The sequence below is a fragment of the Tachyglossus aculeatus genome, chromosome X1, assembly GCF_015852505.1.
Source record: "Tachyglossus aculeatus isolate mTacAcu1 chromosome X1, mTacAcu1.pri, whole genome shotgun sequence".
Classification (NCBI taxonomy): domain Eukaryota; kingdom Metazoa; phylum Chordata; class Mammalia; order Monotremata; family Tachyglossidae; genus Tachyglossus; species Tachyglossus aculeatus.
In genome coordinates this window covers 39,317,794-39,343,295 of record NC_052101.1, presented here as the reverse complement: position 1 = coordinate 39,343,295, position 25,502 = coordinate 39,317,794, and the positions used below count along the sequence as shown (strand labels likewise).

General features: G+C 48.6%; 1 protein-coding gene across 1 annotated transcript in view; it reads right to left on the bottom strand.

Moving 5' to 3' along the window:
• The window catches only part of ERGIC1 (endoplasmic reticulum-golgi intermediate compartment 1), a 96,103-nt gene that overhangs the window by 32,930 nt on the left and 37,671 nt on the right, over positions 1-25,502 (bottom strand). Inside the window, exons 2-3 of the mRNA XM_038773028.1 lie at positions 16,161-16,222; positions 6,163-6,235 (exon numbers count right to left, since the gene is read on the bottom strand). Of these exons, the coding sequence (XP_038628956.1) occupies positions 6,163-6,235; positions 16,161-16,222 (135 nt within the window). The remainder of the gene's footprint in view (positions 1-6,162; positions 6,236-16,160; positions 16,223-25,502) is intronic.

The window sequence follows — 25,502 nt, the reverse complement described above, 5'->3', positions numbered from 1 at the left end:
ATTGCCCGAGCAGGCTGCGCTGGAGGAAGCCGAGATGAATGGCATTCCCCCACCACATCCTCGGAGCCCATTCAGAGCCCCGCCAATCAATCGATCAATCTTATTTATTGAGCGCTTACTGTGTGTGAGGAGCAGTGATTCCTAGTGGAAAGAGTACACTTTCAGAGTAGGATTCAGAGGACCCGCCTGGGTTCTACTCCCGGTTCTGCTACCTGTCTGTTGAGTGATCTTGGGCAAGTCACTTAAAACTTCTCTGTGCTTCACCTGTAAAATATCATCATCATCATCAATCGTATTTATTGAGCGCTTACTGTGTGCAGAGCACTGGACAAAGCGCTTGGGAAGTACAAGTTGGCAACATATAGAGACAGTCACTACCCAACATCATCATCATCAATCGTATTTATTGAGCGCTTACTATGTGCAGAGCACTGTACTAAGCGCTTGGGAAGTACAAATTGGTAACATATAGAGACAGTCCCTACCCAACAGTGGGCTCACAGTCTAAAAGGGGGAGACAGAGAACTAAACCAAACATACTAACAAAATAAAATAAATAGGATAGATATGTACAAGTAAAATAAATAGAGTAAAAAATGTGTACAACCATATATACATATATACAGGTGCTGTGGGGAAGGGAAGGAGGTAAGACGGGGGGGATGGAGAGGGGGACGACGGGGAGAGGACGAGGGGGAGAGGGGAAGGGGAACCCAACAGTGGGCTCACAGTCTAAAAGGGGGAGACAGAGAACAAAACCAAACATACTAACAAAATGAAATAAATAGAATAGATATGTACAAGTATAATAAATAAATAAACAGAGTAATAAATATGTACAAACATATATACATATATACAGGTGCTGTGGGGAAGGGAAGGAGGTAAGATGGGGGCATTAAGACTGTAAAGACAGGGGACAGGGACCCGATGTGCTTGTATCTTCCCCAGCACTTAGTAGAGTTCCTGGCACATAAGCGCTCAACACAAACCACAGTTGTTGCTGCTATTACAGATCACTGGGAGAGTTCGGTACGACAGAGTTGGAAGACACGTCCCCTGCCCACAGCGAGCTTAGTCCAGAGGGAGAGACGGGCGTTAAAATCAATTACGGCCGCGTCCATGAGTGCTTCCCTATGGTAACAAGGAGAAAGTCACGCGGAGAAGTCGGAGGTGGAGTTTGGCCTAATCCCCTGGCACGTTCAGCACGAGATATTTCCAATCACCGGACAGACTCAAGAACTGGCAGCAGCAGAACCTGTACCAGAGCAATTGCGGAGGGAGATATGAGTGGCCAGACTGAACCCAGAGGGCCAGCCCCAAACTGGCTGGGACTCCTACACCTGGGAGCAGGGAGGAATGTCTGCCCCAGCCCCCGAGGGCCTTTCTCCTCACACAACCTAGAAATTTTCAGATCCACCTGGAAGGGGCATGGGCCCAGTCTGTGGAGCACCCCTGCACCGGGGGGTGATAATAACAACAACAATAATGGCATTCGTTAAGTGCTCACTATGTGCCAGGCACTGTACTAAGGGCTGCGGTGGATACGAGCAAATCGGGTTTACGGATGAGGGAATGGAGGCCCAGAGAAGTGAAGCGACTTGCCCAAGGTCACACAGCAGACAAGCGGCGGAGCTGGGACTAGAACCTTCATGGTCCACGGTCTATCCGCTACGCTACGCTAAGGGCCTTTCCCCGACGCTGGAACAATGTGAGGTGGGCCCTGAGGTTGGGCACCAATTCAGATCCTTTCATCAATCAATCGGTCATATTTACTGAGCGCCTACTGCGTGTCGAGCACTGTACTAAGCACTTGGTAGAGTGCAATAAAACAGAGTTGGTAGGCACGTTCCCTGCCCAAAACAAGCTTACGGTCTGGAGGTTCATCTGGCACATTTTTCTTCTGGCGGTTCACTGGCGGTAAGTAAGAAGAAGGCAAGAACTAGACATTTCTGGGAGAGAACCACGCGCCAGGCCTGCCACCCAAATGGCACGGGACTTTAAAAGTCGTTGTGGGACAGCCCGACCTTAATAAAAATAATAATGCTGATGGTGTTTGTTAAGCGCTTATTACGTGGAAAGAACTGTTCTAAGCGCTGGGGGATACAAGGTGATCAGGTTGTCCCACGTGGGGCTCACAGTCTTAATCCGCTTTTTACAGATGAGGGAACCGAGGCACAGAGAAGTTAAGTGACTTGCCCAAAGTCACACGGCTGACAGTTGGCGGAGCCGGGATTTGAACCCATTGCCGTGCTCTATCCACTGAGCCACGCTGTGTGCAGCTACGCCACTGAAGACCCTGATAAACCCCTTAAATGACAGGGCCCCCCACGACTTCTACAGTATTTCAGATCCAGATTCGTCCCCCGAAACCCCATGGGAGTTGGACGAGTCTGCTCCTTCTGGTCTCCCCCGTTCCAAACTGGGGTGTGGTTGAGCGGAAAGATTCCCTGTGCCGCTCTGGGGAACCCCCTCCTGGAAAATAAGGGTGTTCATTGACAAGGGAATGCTCTCGTTGCAAAAGAGGAAGAGAGGGGAATGGGAGGGACTGAGGAGGGTCTTGAAGATGACAGAGTCCAGGAGGTTTGTGCTCAAAAGTCTAAATCAAGCGTGTATGCCCTCCAGCTGATAAGACTGTAAGCTCATTATGGGCAGGGAAAGTGTCTGCTAACTCTCCAGCTCCACCACTTGGCTGCTGTATGACCTCGGGCAAGTCACTTCTCTGTGCCTCAGTTGCCCCAGCTGTAAAATGGGGATTGAGGCTGCGAGCCCCATAAGGGACAGGGACGGTGTCCAACTTGATTTGCTTGTATTCACCCTAGTACTTAGTACGGTGCCCGGCACATAGTAAGTGCTTAACAAATACCACAATTATTATTATTAGCCACCCTAATGGCTAACCAAGGACTGTTTCACACGCCCAAGCATCCTCTCTGCTTGTCAACTTATCAACTGCCTCTCCATGGAGTTTATCACACCTCCCCTGCGAGCTTAGTAAGGGACAGGAAATGGGTCTGATCCGATCGTCTGCATCTACCCAAGCACTTAACACGATGCTCTGGCATATTTGAAACACGCAACGCCGTTTTATCGTTATTATTACTCATGCTTTAAAAGTGGCCCAGCTTTGGTTTTCGTTTCGTATCCACCTAACTCGAGGGTGCCGGCTGGATGGGGGGAATGTGGCCGTCACTGTCACCACAGAGGCTCGTCCTGACGCTCCCACCGGGAGCTCGAATTAGGCCCGGCTGCAATGGACAGAGAGGAATGACAAGGTGATGTTGTGGGGGATGGATGGAGTGTTCACGACAGGATTTGATCTAGTTCTGGGCCCTCTCTGCCTAGCCATCTCTCCGCTATCTTTCTTCTGTCTGACCAACTCCTGAGATGTAAGGGGTGTGTATGGGAAGGAGGGTAAAGGGGGACGGGGCGGGGAGAGACACCTCTCCCGGTTTAGTGGACCCCCTAAATGGAAGTCGAGTCCAGTGGTGAACCCTGAGACAGCCCCACCCCACTCTCAGCAAAGGAGCGGCATGGCCTAATGGATAGAGAAGGAGAAGCAGCGTGGCTCAGCGGAAAGAGCCAGGGCTTTGGAGTCAGAGGTCATGGGTTCAAATCCCGGCTCCGCCACTTGTCAGCTGGGTGACTCTGGGCAAGTCACTTCCCTGTGCCTCAGTTCCCTCATCTGGGGATGAAGACTGTGAGCCCCCTGTGGGACAACCTCATCACCCTGTAACCTCCCCAGTGCTTAGAACAGTGCTTCACCCATAGTAAGCGCTTAATAAATGCCATTATTATTATCAGAGAGCACGGTCCTGGAAGTCAGAAGGACCTGGGTTCTGATCCCAGCTCTGCCACTTGTCTGCTGTGTGACCTTGGGCAAGTCACTTCACTGTGCCTCACTTAACGTCACCTGTAAAATGGGGATGAAGACTGTGAGCCTCAGGTGGGACAGGGACTGTGTCCAGACTGATTAGCATGTATCTACCCCAGTGCTTGACACACAGTAAGCGCCTAACAAATACCATCATCATCATCATCATCATCTCAGAATTCCCAAACCAGGGCTGGCCGGCCCAGCCTGAAGTATTCCCTGAAAAGAGGGTGCAGGCTCTTGGGAACAGATCTCCCAGGACCACCTGATCAATCAATCAATCACTTAATGGTATTTACTGAGTACCTACTGTGTGTAGAGGACGGTATTAAGTGCTTGGGAGAGTACAGTTTAACGTAGTTGGAAGCTCACCAGAAAGCCCAGTTTTGGGGGGGCTCCAAGGGACTGTGGGAGCCATTGGGGGGTGGCTAGGACCACCCAGGAGCAGTTTAGGCTAGTTAAACACTGGTTATGGGCTGATGGGTCTTCGGCAGCCCCGGAAGATCAGCACCTGAGTGCATTCCTTTTGAAGGCAGGCACTAAGCTCACCACCGAGGGGGAAACAACCTGTTCAGAAATTCGGTATTTCTCGATTAAAGCCTAGACCGGCTAAGGTGAAGGTCTAGCTTTCCCAGTGACTAAGCGTATTGTAAAGCAACAACCACCCAAAAAAGACCTTGAAAAGTCTCCAGTATCTGGAAAAAAGAAAAAAAGAAAATCCAAACCCAGGAATGGTACCAGGACCCCGTCGGATCCAAGTCTATTTCGGCGGATGTGACTGTGATTAAAGAATTCCCGAGGAAGCCCGCCTCCTGCCCATCCCAATGACCTCATGGAGAGATGATGAGGACGATGAATAATTCTAGGAATTAAGGATGGATTCACTCTAGGTCGAAGCCCGGGAGGAAACAGCTTCAGTTACTGAAAAATGAGTACAGGAAAGGCAGATTAGAGGGAGCAGGAAGAAATGGCTTTTGAAGTGAAAATACTAATAGGTGACGTGCCTAGCTCCCCTCTCTGACAGGAAATTGCACCCATTCTTCTTGAACTCAGAATACATTTTTTCATTGCCCTGACCGAAAGGAAACTGGTCACGGCCCATGAAGGCAAGAGGCGCATCTTCACGCAACTACGAACGACCTATGCTCGCGACGTAAGGAGGGCAGAATCGAGTTTCTTTCAATCCGTGACAAAAGGAGCTACAAGCACACGATAAAATCAACAACGGCATCCCAGAAAAGAAGGTTCTGTTGTCTTTTAGAAAGAGAATTAGCCCTGCTCAGGAATCTCAAGAATTCCCTCACCAATTCTGAAATTCCTCTGTCCGCACAACTTCCTCACCTGCCTTCTCTCCCACACACCTCCTCCCCAACAAATCTGTGCAATTCCCCGACACCGCCGATCTTTTGACACCATCCGCCCAATTTCCTCAACCCAGCAGGAATCCCGAGAAGTTAAAGAAACGGCTCCATTTCTGTGCTCTGGGTTTGAATGAAAGGAGAGAGTGTTCCACCCCACCCTACCCCCTTCCCCACGGGCCTAGAGGGCTCAATCCACCAGTCGAAGGACTCCACAAGGCATTTTGGCACTTAACCTTCGTCTCCTTCCACTGCTGACCCCTCACCCACGTCCTGCTTCTGACCCCTCCGACCCCTCGCCCACGCCCTTCATATCCGATAGATGGTCGCTCTGCCCACCTTCAAAGTCTTAATAAAAACATATCACCTCCAAAACGCCTTCCCTAAGCCCTCATTTCGTCTTCTACCACTCCCTTCTGCGTCATCCTTGTACTTCATTCAATTGTATTTACTGAGTGCTTACTGTGTGCAGAGCACTGTACTAAGCGCTTGGAAAGTACAATTTGGCAACAAATAGAGACAATCCCTACCAACAACGGGCTCCTTTGTTCACCCCTCCCTCAACCCCTCAGCACTTATATACATATCCATAATTTATTTATTTATATTAATGTCTGTCCCCCACTCTAGACTCATCGTGGGCCAGGAATATGTCTACCAACTCTGTTATACCGTACTCTCCAAGCACTTTGCAGACAGTAAGTGCCTTACCCGGTGGCTCATAGGCCAGGGATAACAAGGGGGCTCGGGGGGGAGTGTGTGTGTGGTGTGTGTTTGTGTAAGCAACACAATCCTGTGCCCTGTGTGACGTTGGAGGTCAGGGCACTTGAGGAATTCAAACATTTGGAAGCGTCCCAGAGATCTGAGCTTCTCCCTCCAAAATCCCTGAACGCTTTAGAAATCGCTCCCATCCAGGGGTATTTTACTCACATTTCTGTGGCTATGAATCCCGTGAGCTCCGAAAGGAAGAGGAACAGAATAAAGAGGCAACAGCAGACAGAGACTGGAAGACAAAAAACAACAACACAAAATCGACGGGTGAGAAAAAGTATTATGGGTTTGGGGTCACAGGTATCATCATCATCATCATCAATCGTATTTATTGAGCGCTTACTGTGTGCAGAGCACTGTATTGTTCCAAGGTTTTTATTTTGAGGAGTTGCATGGATGGAGATTATTAGCCCTTTCTCAAATTCCACGTTGTCTCTGTACTCCCTGAAAACTGAAGCTGCTACACTTGGGAAAAGCTTAGCTCGGGGAGGGGAGGGGTGGAGGCCTCCTAACACGGTACGTGCCTTTCTCCTCCTCCTCCTCTTCCCTGTCGCCACGGCCTTCCTCATCCTGAGCTTGCAGGGGCCTGAGTAGGAAGAAGCAGCAATGAATCAATGGTGTTTACTGAGCACTTACTCTGTACAGAGCACTGTACTAAGCGCACTTGGGAGAGCACAACAGAGTAAATAGACAATTCCTGGCTTCTAATCCCGGTTCTGCCACTTGACTGCTGGGTGACCCTGGGCAAGTCACTTAACATCTCTGTGCCTCAGTTACCTCATACATAAAATGAGGATTGAGACGGTGATACCCCGTGGGACAGGGACCGTGTCCAACATGATTAGCCTGTATCTACCCCAGAGCTTGGCACCTAGTAAGTGCTTAAATACTAGTAGAAAAAAAGATTCCTGTCCACAAGAAGTCTCCAATCTACCAGGATTCTCTTGGGGAGACACCACACACAACTTGCCATCCTGCCCCTCAGACTTCTGCAGGAATATCAGCCTGGGGTGGCCGAACCTTTCCTTTAAATTGGCCTGCCACCCCCTAAGATCAACCTGATAAAAAGATAACTGCTGCCTGGCAGGCAGAAGGCAACCTGCTTCCACCCTCCAGGCAATGGAACAGGCAAATAGGTTCTCGCATATTTGCTGCCTTTCATTTTAATGAATTATGCTCTCGGTTAAGTGCTTTCTCTGTGTCAAACACTGAGATAGACCCGGGATTTATTAGATTGGGCACAGTCTCTGACCCACACGTGGCTTATCTTATCTTATCCCCATTTTACAGATGTGGAAACTGGGGCTCAGAAGTCGGGTGACTCGCTCAAGGCCAATGGCAGGGCTGGGACTAGAACCTGGGACTCTCGGGCTCCTAATCCAGTGCTCTTTCCATTAAGCCAGGCTGCCTCTTCTGCTCTGGGAAAGACTTTGAGACAAGGTGTATTTACATTCTACTTCCTCAATACGCAAATCCGCTGTGGAAGATGAAATAAAGCCCTATGTCCATTTGAACATGCACTTTCTAGCTCTCCAGACCTGGAATTGCTTTGAAACAAAATAAAACAAAACCCATCAACACTTCCTCCCTTTCTCGCAAAAGTACCCTGCAGGACTTTTAGACTGTGAGCCCACTGTTGGGTGGGGACTGTCTCTATATGTTGCCAATTTGTACTTCCCAAGCACTTAGTACAGTGCTCTGCACATAGTAAGCGCTCAATAAATACGATTGATTGATTGATTGACTTAATCCCTAATTTCCTGATCGCTCCCTTCTGCGTCCGCCTCCACCCTCCCCATCCCGACGGCACTTATACGCATATCCTTATAATCTGCCATTTACCCTATCTGAAATTTATTTTTATATCTGTCTCCTCCTCTAGACTGTAAGCTCCCTGTGAGTAGACACCATGTCTACCACATCTGTTACACTGTACTCTCCCAAGCACTACTACTACTAATAATAATAATAATTGCATTTATTAAGCGCTTACTATGTGCAAAGCACTGTTCTAAGCGCTGGAGAGGTTACAAGGTGATCAGTTTGTCCCACGGGGGGGCTCACAGTCAATCCCCATTTTACAGATGAGGTAACTGAGGCACAGAGAAGTGAAGTGACTTGCCCAAAGTCACACAGCTGACAGTTGGCGGAGCCAGGATTTGAACCCATGACCTCTGACTCCAAATGATAATAATAATAATACTACAATGCACACAGTAAGTCCTCATTCGTTCAATCATTCAGTCGTACTTACTGAGCGCTCACTGTGTGCACAGCACTGTACTAAGCGCTTGGAAAGCACGATACGGCAACAAATAGAGACGAGATCCCTACCCGACAATGGGCTGGGCTGTCAGATATGAAGAGGGAGTGCATTCCAGGCCAGAGGCCAGATGTGGGTGAGGAAAGGTCGGTGACGAGATCGAGGTGCAGTGAGAAGGCTGGCATCAGAGGAATCAAGTGTACTGGCCGGGTGGCAGTAGGAGAGCAGTGAGGTGAGAAAGGAGGGGTCAAGGGGATTGAGGGTTTCGAAGCTGACAGTAAGTGGAGAAACAGTGCGGCATAGTTGAAAGAGCACAGGCTTGGGAGTCAGAGCACGTGGACTCTAATTCCAGCTCCGCCACTTGTCAACTAGGTGAGTTTGGGCAAGTCACTTCACTTCTCTGGGCCTCGGTTCCCTCACCTGTAAAATGGGGATTAAGATTGTGAGCGCTACATGGGACAACCTGATCACCTGTACCCTCCCCAGTGCTTAGAACAGTGCTTTGCACATAGTTAAGTGCTCAACAAAAACCAAAATTATTATTATTATTATTATTCTCTAAGCCTCAGTTACCTCATCTGTTAAATGGGGATTAAGACTGTGAGCCCCACTCTGGACAACCTGATTAAGTTCACGGCCCTGTTGAGAGCTCACCTCCTCCAGGAGGCCTTCCCAGACTGAGCCCCTTCCTTCCTCTCCCCCTCGTCCCCCTCTCCATTCCCCCCATCTTACCTCCTTCCCTTCCCCACAGCACCTGCATATATGTATATATGTTTGTACAGATTTTTTACTCTATTTATTTATTTATTTTATTTGTACATATCTATTCTATTTATTTTATTTTGTTAGTATGTTTGGTTTTGTTCTCTGTCTCCCCCTTTTAGACTGTGAGCCCACTGTTAGGTAGGGACTGTCTCTATATGTTGCCAATTTGTACTTCCCAAGCGCTTAGTACAGTGCTCTGCACATAGTAAGCGCTCAATAAATACGATTGATGATGATGATGATGATTACCTTGTATTTCCCAGTGCTTGGAACAAAGCTTGGCACTTAGGAAGTGCTTTACAAATACCATTATTAGGATGATGATGATGATTATTAAATACCACTGATTGATTAACTGACTTGATTCCCATGAAACACAAGAAGACTCCAAAGTGAGGGGGCAAATCTATCTTGCCCGGAAGCTAAAACAGTGAGCCAGGAAAAGTTTCTCTCACGGGGGCTTCAAAGGAGGTCTGGTTCAGCTCCAAAATCCTCAGCTTGGGAACAAGGTTTTGCGCCTATCGACGGATGAACCAGGAAGTCTCCCCTCTAGACTGTAAGCCCACTGTGGGCCGGGATCGCGTCTACCAACTCCCCAGTGCTCAGTACCATCCTCTGTAATAATAATAACAGTATTTGTTAAATACTTACTATGTGCCAAAGCACTGTTCTAAGTGCTGGGGTAGATAAAAGGTAATCAGGTTGTCCCTCGGGGGGATCACAGTCTTTAATCTCTATTTTACAGATGAGGGAACTGAGGCATACAGAAGTTAAGTGACTTGCCCAAGGTCACACAGTAAAGGGCACTCAGTAAATGTGATTGATCACTTGGTTGATTCGCTGAGTGACTCCAGACCACTCCAATCACCAGGCAATATGTCTACTAATTGTTATATGTACACTCCCAACCATTTAGTACAGTGCTCTGCAACACAGTAAGTGCTCAATAAATATAATTGATTGACTGATTGATTGGGAACATCACCCCAAACTCCCTGGCCCAAAGCTGGTCTACAGCTTCAGCGTCCTTGGGTTCTGCCAGACCCCAGAGTCTGCTGCTGAAAGAAGTGCTTCCATCATGGAAGCCTGGGCCCACCCTCAAAGGGATTCCCTAGCAGGGAAGAAAGCAGGAGCTCCCAAATGTTTCCGATAGGAAAATAAAGGGAGGAGAATGATGGTAAACCCCAGAACATCCGGAAGCTGGAAGTTAACTTTCTCTTTCACCATCGGAACCCCACCCCCCACCCCATTTCCCTAGACCTTCTCTTCACTTTCTCCCAAATGAGACTTTTTAATTATTACATTATATTATTATTATTAATCCTTCCAAAGTGGGTTTGGGAATTCTGCATGGGAATTACCTCTACTCTGTTTAATCCCAGATAATTCATCACTCAATCAATAAGATCTTTGGAGCACCCACTGTATGCAAAGCACTGTCCTAAACACTTTGAAAGTGTAATAAATAGATGTGATCCCTTCCCTGAAGAATTTTACAATCTGGCAAGGGAGAGAGACCCTAAAATAATTTCCAGGGAACGGGATGAACGAAAAGGGGATCTGTACAGGAGTCCGTGCCAAAGTAATATCGGAATGTAAAATATGTGCATGGTGATCTGGGCAGTTCTGAGTAAACCAAGGCTTGGGTGGCAAAGAAATTCATTCAATTGCATTTATTGAGCGCTTACTGTGTGAAGAGCACTGTACTAAGCGCTTGGAAAGTACAATACAGCAATGAAGAGTGACAACAACGGGCTCAGCAGTCCCCTCCACTCTGGACTGTAAGCTCGTCGTGGACGGGGAATGTGTTTACCAACTCTGTTATACTGTTCTCGCCCAGGTAGTACTGTGCACACAGTAAGCGCTCAATAAATGATTGATTGATTGATCGAGGGGACATAAATCTGGGGAGATTAACAATTAATAGGAGAAGGCTTCTTGGAGATGTGATTTCAGAAGGGCTTTGAAGATGGGGAGAGCTGTGGTCTTTTGGATTTGAAGTGGGAGGCGCTTCTGGGTAGGGGGAAGAGGAGCGTTCAAGAGGTCAGCGGTGACTAGAATAGTTTGAGGGGAACAAAGTGTGCGCTCTGGGGTGCAATGGGAGGAGAGCACCTGTATATATGTATATATGGTTGTACATATTTATTACTCTATTTATTTTACTTGTACATTTCTACCCTATTTATTTTATTTTGTTGGTATGTTTGGTTCTGTTCTCTGTCTCCCCCTTTTAGACTGTGAGCCCACTGTTGGGTAGGGACTGTCTCTATGTGTTGCCAATTTGTACTTCCCAAGTGCTTAGTACAGTGCTCTGCACATAGTAAGCGCTCAATAAATACGATTGATCGATTGATTGATTGAGAGTGGACAGATAGATAGAAGGGAGAGCTGACTCACTTCCTTAAAGCCAGGAGTTTCTGCTGGATGCAGAGGACGGTTAAACACTGGGGGGTTTCGAGGGGACGCGTGCAGAGGGACGTTTCCGAAAAATCACCTGGACAGCAGAGGAAAGTACGGACTGGAGAAGGGAGAGAATTCGGGGGGCAGTGAGGAGGCTGAGGCAGAAGCCGCGTGGCTTAGTGGAAAGAGGATGGCTTGGGAGGCAGAGGATGTGGGTTCTACTACCGGCTCCGCCACTTGTCTGCTGTGTGACCTCCTCCGTGCCTCAGTTACCTCATCTGTCAAATGGGGATTAATAATGATAATTATGGTATCTGTTATGTGCCAAGCACTGTTCGGGGATCAAGACGGTGAGCCCCAAGTGGGACAACCTGATTGCCTTGTACCTACGACAGCACTCATTCATCCAGTCACTCAATCGTACAGCGTGGCTCAGTGGAAAGAGCCCGGGCTTTGGGGTGGGAGGTCATGGGTTCGAATCCCGGCTCTGCCACATGTCTGCTGTGTGACCTTGGGCAAGTCACCTAACTTCTTCTAGACTGTGAGCCCGCTGTTGGGTGGGGACTGTCTTTATGTGTTGCCGACTTGTACTTCCCAAGCGCTTAGTACAGTGCTCTGCACACAGTAAGCGCTCAATAAATACGATTGATTGATTGATTGATTCTCCGAGCCTCAGTTACCTCATCTGTAAAAGGAGGATTAAGACTGTGAGCCCCACGTGGGACAACCTGATCACCTTGTATCCCCCCATCGCTTAGAACAATGCTTTGCACATAGTACGTGCTTAACAAATGCCATCATTATTATTATTATTATTATTCAATCGTATTTATTGAGCGCTTACTGTGTGCAGAGCACTGTACTAAGCGCTTGGGAAGTACAAGTTGGCAACATGTAGAGATGGTCCCTACCCAACAGCGGGCTCACAGTCTAGAAAGGAGAGACAGACAACAAAACAAAACATATTAACAAAATAAAACAAATAGAATAAATATGCACAAGTAAAATAGAGTAATAAATATGTACAAACATATATACATATATACAGGTGCTGTGGGGAGGGGTAGGAGGTAAGGTGTGGGCGAGAGGAAGGAGGGGGCTCAGTCTGGGAAGGCCTCCTGGAGGAGGTGAGCTCCCAATAGGGCTTTGAAGGGAGCACTTAGAACAAATACCATTATTATTATTATTACTAGTGATCATACTAAACCAAGATATGACAAGTACCTGGACAAGCAGGATAGCTGCTTCGATAGAGAGGAAGGGGCGGATCCCAAAGTCGTTTAGGAGAAAAAGCTGACGTGATTTGGTAACAGACTGAATAAGGGTTTGAAAGAACCCAGGCATAACGCCATGGTGACAGGCTTCAGAGACGGGGAGAATGACGGCTGGAGTTGTCAACTGTAATGGAAAAGCTGGGTGGAGGAGAGGACTTGGGAGGAAAGATACGGACAAAGCAGGGCTAATCCAGTGATCTCGACAGGGGTCGAAAGTATCTTTATCTTAACTGATTCCCGACTCCCAAGATAAAGTTTAAACTCTCGATCCATGTTTGGTTAACCACCTAAAACCCTGCAGCATACATCCCCCAACGAGTCAGGCTCTGGCCGCTGCCCATTATAACACACTGGAGGACGAAGCAGGCGCTCACTGTCATGCCAACAGAACTGGGACTCAATCACAAGGCCTAGGAATGGGTCACTGCTACAAGAGGAAGTCACTGGCCATCAGAGCCAGGAGCCACGTTCGACAACTCATTACAAGCTCCAAACAATCGGTCCGATTGTGTGAATTCTTCCAGACCTTCACAGACAGGACCAGCGTTCCCTCCCCTCAAACTCTCGGCCCAGAGACGCTACCGGGGCTCTAGAGCCAATGACTGTGAGCCCACTATTGGGTAGGGACCGTCTCTATATGTTGCCAACTTGTACTTCCTAAGCGCTTAGTACAGTGCTCTGCACAAAGTAAGCGCTCAATAAATACTATTGATGATGATGGAGGAGCCACTGCGGGCTCTGGGCGGCCTCCCACCGGCCACCGCAGGAGCAGATTACGGGAGTCGGTTCCCGTCACCCTGTTGGAAAGTTGGGGTGGTTTCTCCCCAAGAACCGTCAGCCTGGAGCAGCTGAGGTAACCCTGCTCCTCCTCGGGACGGGGAGAGACCGTCTGGTGTTTGAAACGTTGAATTCTGATTTGTTTTCATTGCCGCCTGGATTATGTTCTTACTGTCTTGAAGTCTCTTCCTTTAGACTGTGGGCCGCCAGGGGAACCGGGCTCAGGGGCTTAATTGATTCTTGAGTCATTTCCCTAGCACTTAGCACACAGAGGAAAGGCTTAATGAATGTTAGAAAGGAGGAGGAGAAAGGGTAAGGGCGACTGGCTGGCAGAGCTAGACAGAAGGAGAGGCAATAGCAAGTCATGGAAAAAATAAGGTGACTCTTCGGGCCTCCTTTCTATTCTCACATCTTAGAACTAAATCCCTGGTCCTGGGGCCAATGGGCCCTCCTCTTGTCCCTTCTGTCCTACCCTAATGCCTGCAGATTACACTGGGCTGCTAGCTGTCCTGGGGTAGCACTGCTCTGCTGTTCTCAGAGTTCCCAATTTGCCATCTCAGGGGTCGTTCACCTCCCATTGTTCCCAGCCAGATGTCAGATTCTTGCCAACACCACAAGCTGGGAGTCCCTCTCTTGCCTCAGACCCCCAAAAGGATCAGGCTTCCTAGACTGGAGGATGAGGAACAAAATAATAATAACAATGGGATTTATTAAGTGCTTACTCTGTGCAAAGCACTGTTCTAAGCGCTGGGGAGGTTGCAAGTTGATCAGGTTGCCCCATGGGGGGCTCACAGTCTTAATCCCCGTTTTACAGATGAGGGAACTGAGGCCCAGAGAAGTGAAATGACTTGCCCGAGGTTACCGAGCCGACATGAGAAAACAGGTCCTCCGATTCCCAGGCCCGTGCTCTATCCACTGGGTCATGCTGGAAGTACCCAGCTCACGGAGCATGGCCAAGCTAGGTGATGAGGATCGCTCCGGAAGACCACTGAATCCAAGGAGGTCTCCTGAGCGGCCACACTTGGCCCGAGCCTCAGCACGTAGGCAGGGCCCAAGTCTTGGGATCTCTCCCGGGAAAGGGAAGTACTGGAAACACAGAGGAATGTAAGCAAACATCCCACCCTATCCTGGGTGCTGCAAGTAAATCATTGACGGTGCTGGAAAATCTAGTCCACTCTGAAGGGCCGGCCGGACGCTCCACGAACTCTTTAAATGATATTCCGAGTGTAGACTCTACGCTCGCTGTGGGCAGGGAATGTGTCTACCTACACTGCTGTACTGTCCTTTCCCAAGTGCTTATTCGTACTAGTAACAATAATAATTGCGGTATGTGTTAAGCACTTACTATATGCCAAGAACTGTACTAAGCGCTAGGGTAGATATATGGCAATTGGACTGGTCACAGTCCCTGTCCTACACAGGTCTCACAGTCTTAATCCCCATTTTCCAGATGAGGGGACTGAGGAGGAGAGACGTGACTTGCCCAAGGACACCCAGTAGACAAGTGCCAGAGCCAGGATTAGAACCCAGGTCCTTCTGATTCCCGGGCCCATGCTCTATCCACTAGGCCACAGGGTTTCTTAGAACAGTCCTCCATCCACAGTTGGTGCTAAATAAATCTGTCTGATTGATTGATTGATATAAAGGAATGGCAAGCCCCTATGGCCGGGAGGCCTCTCCCCGGACCCGGAACCGCAGAAGGTGGCTAATCTATTCTATTTACTTTATTTTGTTAATTTGTTTTGTTCTCTGTCTCCCAATTCTTGAGTGTGAGCCCACTTTTGGGTAGGGACCATCCCTATATGTTGCCAACTTGTACGTCCCAAGCACTTAGTACAGTGCTCTGCACACAGTAAGTGCTCAATAAATACGATTGATTGATATGTTGCCAACTTGTATTCCCAAGCGCTTAGTACAGTGCTCTGCACACAGTAAGCACTCAATAAATACGACTGAATGAATGAATGAATCCCCCGTCTTACTTCCTTCCCCTCCCCACAGCACCTGTATATATGTGTGTACATATTTATTACTCTACTTATTTATTTTACTTGTACATATTTATTCTATTTACTTTATTTTGTTAATATGTTTTGTTGTCTGTCTCCCCCTTCCAGACTGTGAGCCTGCTGCCGGTCTCTAGATGTTGCCGACTTGTACTTCCCAAGCGCTTAGTCCAGTGCTCTGCACACAGTAAGCGCTCAATAAATACGGTTGAATGAATTGAATGACTGAATGAATGAGCCTCTGGCAAGCTGCCACAACCCGGCCCCTCAGGGCAGCCCCTACTCTGCTGGCTGGATAATAGCTCTCTGTGCCTCTAATAGTCTGTGTGTGCATTAGTTCTCTAGTAAAGACTTTAGTACTGCTATCTAATGGTATCTGGGTGGTCTGGGCTATTCTTGGTGGTGCCCGTGAAGTAAGAAACTGAACGAACCGCCATCGCCAGAGCTGCGGCGGGGAGGAGGGGCCCGTCATTCGAACCGTAGGTTCCAGGTGAACAGGCCAGCAAGGGGCCGCAGGATACCCCCAAAACTCCCGACAAGGCCACCTTCCAAAAGGACGGCCCAGCTCGACCTCGGAGGATTTTACTTTTCATTCAATCCCAGTAACTTTAGGGCAGCGGGCGGGAGTCCGAAGGAAGAAGAGGGCAAAGACAGCGATGGCTTGATACTCACTGATCGCCCCGGTGTATGTTGGCTGGGTGAGGTCCTTCGGCACCTTCCTGTAGATGTCAAATCTGAAAAGGGGAAAAGCGGCAGGCGTGAGGGAAGCAGGACATTTCAGTCCCGCGCATCCGCAGGGTGCTGAGCGTCTCTGGCCATCTTTCCATTTGGATTCCCAGACACATTTAGGTTTTGCGGTGAAGCTCGGGGACAGAAAAAGATTTGCCATTTATACTTTCGTCCCCGTCTCCATCGCTACATCCCTCCTCCTCCCTAACCAATTTTTTCGGCCTGTCCTGGGTTCTAGTCCTGGTTCCTCAACGAAGGAAATGTCTTACTGGGGTTCTACCCAGCAATGCTGAAGGATGTTTCTAATGATAAACTATTGATCAGTCTGATTTGAGGACTTTTTTTTTTAAGGTATATGTTAAGCACTTACTACGAGCCAGGAACTGTACTAAGCGCCAAGCTAATCGGGGTGGACAGTCGCCGTCCCGCACGGGGCTCACAGTCTTAATCTCCATTTTACAGAAGAGGGAACCGAGGCACAGGGAAGTGAAGTGACTTGTCCAAGGTCATGCAGCAGACAAGCAGAAGGGCCCTCTGATACCCAGGCCTGTACTCTTTCTGCTAGGCCACGTTGCTTCTCAAAAATGTTATGAAATGGATTAGGAGAATTTGGGGAGCAATATTCCCCTCAAAAGGAACTGAGGCACAGAGAAGTGAAGTGACTTGTCCACAGTCATGCAGCAGACAAGTAGAAGAGCCCTCTGATACCCAGGCCTGTATTGTTTCTGCTAGGCCACGTTGCTTCTCAAAAATGTTATGAAATGGATTAGGAGAATTTGGGAAGCAATATTCCCTTCAAAAGGATATAGCCTGTAATTATTACAGCCAATGGGCCCAAAAGAGAACAAGTTCTGGGAATTCCAACCCAGACACTGAAACCCCAACAGGGCCTTCCATGTATTCCCTCGAGGAAAGAAGTAGTATGGCCTAGTGGCTAGAGAATGGGCCCGGGAGGACCTGAGTTCTAATCCCAGCTCCATCATGTCTGCTGTGTGACCTTGGATATGTCACTTAACTTCTCTGCACCTCAGCTCCCTCATCTGCAAAATGGGGATCAAGACTCTGAGCGCACGTGGGAAGGGGACTGTGTCCAACCCAATTAGCTTGTATCTACCCCAGTACGTGGAACAGTGCCTGACACATCCTAAGTGCTTAACAAATGCCATTTCAAAAAAATAAACGAAAAAAGAGAGGAAAAGGGGAAAGGAACAGATTCTCACAGCCCCCACCAAACACACCACCCTACCTCAACCAGGAGGCTGACTCTAGACTGTAAGCTCGTTATGGGCAGGGAACATGTCTGCTAAATCTTTTATACTGTACTCTCCCAAGTGCGCAGCTCAGCACTCCCGAAATACCATCGATCGATGGATCGAGGAGGATGGAATAATTCAGATCTGAGGCAGGAGGACGGTTTTTGCGGACTACCGAAAGGTAACTCCACGGATGGCCTCTTTCTTGCGGCCCCGTGTAGGCCAGTGACAAAGCCCAAGGGGCTATATTCACCTGAGGAAGGCTGATGCTTGTGGCCAGAAGATTCAGGAGGCCAAATCGAGCCGGCTTCCCTGCCCTCCTGAGGCCCCTTCCCGGGAGAGATCTCAAGGAGCCGTCCGGATGAAGGGTTTGCCGAAGGGAACTGATTCAGGAGGGATTCAGGAGGGACAAAGCCCAAGGGACTATGTTCAACCTAAGGAAGGCTGACGCTTGTGGCCAGAAGATTCAGGAGGCCAAATAGAGCCGGCTTCCTTGCCCTCCTGAGGCCCCTTCCCGGGAGAGATCTCAAGGAGCCGTCCGGATGAAGGGTTTGCCGAAGGGAACTGATTCAGGAGGGATTCAGGAGGGACAAAGCCCAAGGGACTATGTTCACCTAAGGAAGGCTGACGCTTGTGGCCAGAAGATTCAGGAGGCCAAATCGAGCCGGCTTCCCTGTCCTCCTGAGGCCCCTTCCCGGGAGAGATCTCAAGGAGCCGTCCCATGGAGATCGGGTTGGACGCAGGCCTTGACCCGCAGCGGGCTCTTACCATGTGTATTACTCTATTTATTTATTTATCTTATATTACTCTTTATTTACTTATTTTATTTGTACATGTTTATTCCATTTATTTTATTTTGTTAATATGTTTTGTTTTGTTGTCTGTCTCCCCCTTCTAGACTGTGAACCCACTGTTGGGTAGGGACCGTCTCTATATGTTGCCGATTTGTACTTCCCAAGCGCTTAGTCCAGTGCTCTGCACACAGTAAGCGCTCAATAAATACAACTGAATGAATGAATGAATGAATGAAGGGTTGCTGAAGGGAACTGTCGGCAACGGGACTGCGCACCCAGTCTCGTCTCAGGGACCTGAGCTGTTTCTGGAAGATTTCCTTCTGGAAGAAGGAAATTACACACTCAAGGGAGAGCCCAGCCCGGGCTTGGCCTAGCCCAAGAATAGGAGTGTTAACCCTCATCTGGCCCCTGGCATCAGTCAAGCCTCACTCCGGGGAGAGACAGGGGTGTTAGCTGCATGTGGTCGGTGAACGTAGCACTCAATAAATGCTAAATACGGGCGATGGATCCCTAGGGCAGTGAGGACTTCCACATTTATCCCATGATCTTCAGAAGGATTGGGACTCCGTGGCCCTCAATCAATCCATGGCATTCACTGAGCACTTACTGTGTGCAGAGCACTGTACTAAGCGCTTGGGAGAGTGGGGAGACTTATTCCCTGCCCACAACGACCTTCCAGGCTACAGGAGGAGGCCCAAATCGGGGGACTGTCGGGATGACCTAAGTCTGGAGCCGCTATTCCGGCCAGGGCCCCGGAGCACGGTGGGTGCCCAGTGAATCTTACCGAGAGAATCTGAAACGCCCAAGACTGAATCAGGACCGAAAAAACGGAATCATTACAGAAACATGAGAAAAATGCAGCAGAACCCAAAGGAAACATACACAAACCTCATTAAGCCCTCTGGAAATGCCTGACTAATAACGCTCAGTCTAAAACTTCTTTTCGGGGCCGAGTGGCTCCGCTTTGCTATTTTAACCTTCCCGGTTGGGCGCTCGCTTTCCCCTGCGATCCCGAGGGATGGATTTCTGATCACTTTGTGCTCCATCCTGTGTGGGCAGGCACCAGGCTGCCCATGACCTCACTATTTCCAAGACTTAATAAAATCAATTACCCCGTTTAAAAACAAATCACTGGAAGTCGTGGGAAGTGGCAGGCTATAGGGCTTTCTGTTTCTATTTTTGGTTGGTTTCGCTGCCAGAAAGTGATTCTTCTAGCTCTGGCTCCAAGCAGCCCAGCCCCGCCACGTCAGAAGCCGCCCACCCTCCCTGCCCATGGCCGGATGACTGAGGTGCCCACAAAACAACCGTGGGCTCAGGGGAAATCCGTGGGCCCCGCCAGAATGGGGTGGCCAGGTGGACGGGGTTAAGTCGGAGGAGTTGGACGCGCGACTCGGCTCCACCATTTGTCTGCTGTACGACTTTGGGCAAGTCGCGTGACCTCCCTGGGTCTCAGTTTCTCCATCTGCGAAAAGGGACTTCCCTTGTGGACAGAAACTCTCTCCAACCCGATCATCTCTGCACCGTGGCCTAGTGGATAGCACACGGGCCCGGGACTCCCAAGGACCCAATTCGAACCCTGGCTCTGCCTCTTGTCCGTTGTGCGACCTTGGGCAAGTCGCTTCACTTCTCTGCGCCTCGGTTCCCTCATCTGCACCCTGGGGGTGAAGACTGTGAGCCCCATGTGGGGCAGGGACTGTGTCCGACTCCATCTGCTGACAACCACCTCAGCGCTTAGAACAGTGCCTGGCACAAAGTGAGCGCTTAACAGATGCCACAAATTCTCACCATTACCCCAATATTTAGTTCAGTGCTGGGCACATGGTAAATGCTTAATGCGTACTATTATTATTATTATTGAAAACATCAAGTTTTCAAGGGGGAATCAGTCCTACCACTTCATGTCACGAGGTCACATGCTCTCTAACTCACGACACGTCCCTCATCTCCGTTCCTGGGGCCGGATCTGTATCATCAATGGCATTTATTCGGTGCTTACTATGGGCAGAGCACTGTACGAACTCCATAATCTGTACAAAGCAAGCTACTCCTGCTTCTTGCCTACCTCAGTGAATAAATCGTTCGGTGGGATTTACTGAGCACCTGCTTGAGTGGGGAGCACTTGGAAGAGTAGAAGAGAAGCAAGCACGGGTTCCCCACTCTCAAGATTCTTACAATCTGTCAGTCAATCGTATTTATTGAACGCTTATAGTGTGCTGAGCGCTTGGAAAAGCATAATGTAACAGATGCATTCCCTGCCACAGCGAGCTTACAGTCTAGAGGGACGAAAAGAGTTCAGGGTGGAAACAGGAGGGAGGACAAGGACCGATTTCCAGTACATTATTATCAAATAACAGACCCCACGGGTGCTTATGAGCAGGGACAAGTTGGGCACCAGTGCTCAACAAGGCACAGTGTGGCTACGGCCCGGCCCTGGGAGTCAGAAGGTCATGGGTTCTAATCCCGGAGCCGCCACTTGCCTGATGTGTGACCTTGGGCAAGTCATTTTACAACCTCTGTGCCTCAGTTACCTCATTCATTCATTCAATCGTATTTATTGAGCGCTTACTGTGTGCAGAGCACTGTACTAAGCACTTGGGAAGTACAAGTCAGCAACATCTAGAGACCGTCCCTACCCAACAGCGGGCTAACAGTCTAGAAGGGGGAGACAGACGACAGAACATATTAACAAAATAAAATGAATAAATATGTACAAGTAAAATAGAGTAATAAATATGTACACACACATATACAGGTGCTGTGGGGAGAAGAAGGAAGTAAGATGGGGGATTCATTCATTCATTCATTCAATTGTATTTATTGAGCGCTTACTGTGTGCAGAGCACTGTACTAAGCGCTTGGGAAGTACAAGTTGGCAACATAGCAATCAATCATATTTATTGAGCGCTTACTGTGTGCAGAGCACTGTACTAAGCACTTGGAAAGTACACGTTGGCAACATATAGGGACAGTCCCTACCCCACAGTGGGCTCACAGTCTAGAAGGGGGAGACAGAGAACAAAACCAAACATATTAACAAAATAAAATAAATAGAATAGATATGTACAAGTAAAATGAATAAATACATAAATCTGCAAACTGGCGATTGAGACTGTGAGCCCCACTTGGGACAGGGACTCTGTCCAACGCGATTTGCTTGTATCCACTCCAGCACTTAGTACAGTGCCTGGCACAGAGTAAGTGCTTAACAAATACTATTATCATCACTATTATTATTCCAGTTGGAGTGCCGGTGATAATAAGAATAATAATCCGGGGCGGAGCAGGATTGGAACACAGGTCCATCTGACTTTCAGGACCGGAGATTCATCCAGTGATCCTCAGCCAGGACAGGGGCTCCACAAGTCACTGCCATTAGCCCTTGGCCCTCAGTCAATCAATGGTATTTACGACACTAGGCACGATATTCACTCATTCAATCGTATTTATTGAGCGCTTACTGTGTGCAAGGCACTGTACTAAGCGCTTGGGAAGTACAAGTTGGCAACATATAGAGACGGCTCCAGAGAAAAGCAACAAAAATATAAAGATAGGAAAAATAGGGATTCAGAAAAATGGGAGAATTGGGAATATTACACCTAGAGAAGAGAAATATATGTGGCCAACCTGTACTTCCTAAGCGCTTAGTACAGTGCTCTTCACACAGTAAGTGCTCAATAAATACAACTGAATGAATGAAAGAGAAAGCTCAGGAGGCAATTGATAAGCATTATAAAGGACTTTCACTAAAGTGGATGCTGATGGCTCCTGACGACATAAGGAATTTTGTTTGACTACGGATAATAATAATAATAATAATGGCATTTATTAAGCACTTACTATGTGCAAAGCACTGTTCTAAGCGCTGGATCTGACCCACATCACTTCAGTTCCACATTCATACACATTTAAACCTTAAAATGATCCAGGAAAAATGGTTCTCTTTCCTGAAATCAAGCCATCGTATTTATTGAGTGCTTACTGCGTGCACAGCACTGTACTACGCGCTTGTCAGAGTTCCCCAACCTCCCCTGAGAGCCCGTTCACAGTTATTATTCATTCATTCGTTCAATTGTATTTATTGAGCGCTTACTGTGTGCAGAGCACTGTACTAAGCGCTTGGGAAGTACAAGTCGGCAACATCTAGAGATGGTCCCTACCCAACAGTGGGCTCACAGTCGAGAAGGGGGAGACAAACAGCAAAACAAGTAGACAGGTGTCAATACCATCAGAATAAATAAAATTATAGCTGTACACACATCATTCATAAAATAAATATAGTGAGTATGTACAAATAAAACGAATACAGTAATAAATCTGTACAAATTATATATACAAGTGCTGTGGGGAGGGGAAGGAGGTAGGGCGGGGGGATGGGGAGGAGGAGAGGAAAAAGGGGGCTCAGTGTGGGAAGGCCTCCTGGAGGAGGTGAGCTCTCAGGAGGGCTTTGAAGGGAGGAAGAGAGGTAGCTTGGTGGATGGGCAGAGGGAGGGCACTCCAGGCCCAGGGGTCGATGGCGGGACAGGCGAGAACGAGGTACAGTGAGGGTTATAATTAATAATAATGATGATAATAATGGTACTTGTTAAGCACTTACTCTCTGCCAGGCACTGTACTAAGCACTGGGGTGGATACAAGCAAATCAGGTTGGGAACAGTCCTCAGTCTCAATCGCCATTTTACAGATGAGGTAACTGAGGCACAGAGAAGGAAGTGACTTGCCCAAGATCACACAGCAAGTGGCAGAGGGGAAATTAGAGCCCATGACGTCCTGAATCCCAGGCCCGGCTCTACCCCCTACGCCACGCCGAACGCGATTACTGTTCGAGGCCGCCACCATTGCGCGGGCGTCTCTCCCGTCGCCCTGCAACTCTTGGCTGGGCGATTCTACGACTCCAAATAACCGCTTTCAAAGACGGTTTTTTTTTTCCGCCAGCCCCTGCCCTGCCCGCCACTGAGATCTCTGAGCCGGGAGCCCGTTTACGGGACTGCAGTCATTCGGAACCCATCTGGAAAAAGATGTTTACATTCCTTCCACGGACCCAAGGGCCGAAAAAGTGAGCGAGGGCAGCTGCTGACATCACGGCCCATCTTGCCGGAGGGGGGAAAAAGAACTTGACTTCCTGTTCAAAGTGCACTACAGGCCGCCAAGGCCGGCTTGGTGGTGCCCTTCTCGGCTTGCGGGCAAAGAGTCAGAGAGAATTAAGGCAGGCAGTGAGCAACAACCCCGGAGTGCGACCGGATAATTGGAAACAGGAAATAGCTCCGCGATGAACATTAAAAACAACACCCTATATGCCGATACTATAAATGGCGATGTGCTCTTGGTGGGGCACAGTATTAACAGATTTCAAAAGCGATCCATCACCGGATAAAAATACAGGCGCGTTAAAACGCCGAAAGGCCGGAGCTATTCTGGGGACGGGGCTCTCGTTCCTGTGGCTGCCCTCCAGGGCCCGGACCTAACCGGGGATTTAAAAGGAATCATTTTTATTTTTATTTCCTTCACTCACCCACCTCCAGTCTTTTTTGGGGGAGGAGAAAAATATTCAGTAACAGGATCTAAAGCCAACCGGGTCGCTCGCCCACCAACACCTTCTCGTCATCTCTGACCCAAGGCCCTTCCGTGCGATGTCAGCCCCCTCGTAGAGGCCCGGCCCGGCCCCCGAAATTATTTTTAGCCCGCCGAGTTTTGGATTGAGTTCAGATGCAGCCTGCGGGTCACCACCTGTGCGGATGTCTACGGAAAAAGCAAGTCGGGGCCATTGCAAGTCACTGGCCCCGTGCATGCGGGTGGCTCTCATCATCATCAATCGTATTTATTGAGCGCTGACTGTGTGCAGAGCACTGTACTAAGCGCTTGGGAAGTACAAATTGGCAACATATAGAGACAGTCCCTACCCAACAGTGGGCTCACACACTGACCGCTGCCCGTCACCACCCTCATCGGTGGTATTTATTTATTTATTGTTACCATCAATTTATGGTAATTATTTATTCCTACTCATCATCATCATCAATCGTATTTATTGAGCGCTTACTGTGTGCAGAGCACTGTACTAAGCGCTTGGGAAGTACAAGTTGGCAACATATACAGTCCCTACCCAACAGTGGGCTCACAGTCTAAAAAATAATAATAATTGGCATTTGTTAAGCGCTTACTATGTGCAAAGCACTGTTCTAAGCGCTGGGGAGGATGCAGGCTGATCAGGTTGTCCCACATGGGGCTCACAGTCTTAATCCCCATTTTCCAGATGAGGTAACTGAGGCCCAGAGAAGTTAAGTGACTTGCCCAAGATCACACAGCAGACATGTGGCGGAGTCGGGATTCGAACCCATGACCTCTGACTCCAAAGCCCGGCCTCTTTCCACTGAGCCACGCTGCTTTCTGTGTGTAGAGCACTGTGGGAAGCGCTTGGATTTTTGTCCCAGCTTGAATCTCCCATTTGGAGATGGAGCTTGCCGTAGAAATTCACTGGCCCTGGAGAGGCTCCTTCTCCTCTAGTCAGTTAATCGTATTTACTCGGCGCTTACTCTGTGCCGAGCACTGTACTGAGCACTCGGTCAGTCCTCCAGGAGGCCTTCCCAGACTGAGCCCCTTCCTTCCTCTCCCCCTCGTCCCCCTCTCCATCCCCCCGTCTTACCTCCCTCCCTTCCCCACAGCACCTGTATATATGTATATATGTTTGTACATATTTTTTTACTCTATTTATTTATTTATTTAATTTATTTGTACACATCTATTCTATTTATTTTATTTTGTTAGTATCTTTGGTTTTGATCTCTGTCTCCCCCTTTTAGACTGTGAGCCCACTGTTGGGTAGGGACTGTCTCTATATGTTGCCAATTTGTACTTCCCAAGCGCTTAGTACAGTGCTCTGCACATAGTAAGCGCTCAATAAATACGATTGATGATGATGATGATGGACTGTGAGCCCACTGTTGGGTAGGGACCGTCTCTATATGTTGCCCAACTTGCACTTCCCAAGCGCCTAGTACAGTGCTCTGGACACAGTAAGCGAGCACTGTACTGAGCGCTTGGTCAGTCTTCTGGACTGTGAGCCCACTGTTGGGTAGGGACCGTCTCTATATGTTGCCCAACTTGTACTTCCCAAGCACTCAGTACAGTGCTCTGCACACAGTAGGTGCTCAATAAATACGATTGATTGATTGAGAGTAGGACAGAACAATAAATGGACAATTCCCAGCCCACAACGAGATGTTAGTGGAGGCCCACGCTCT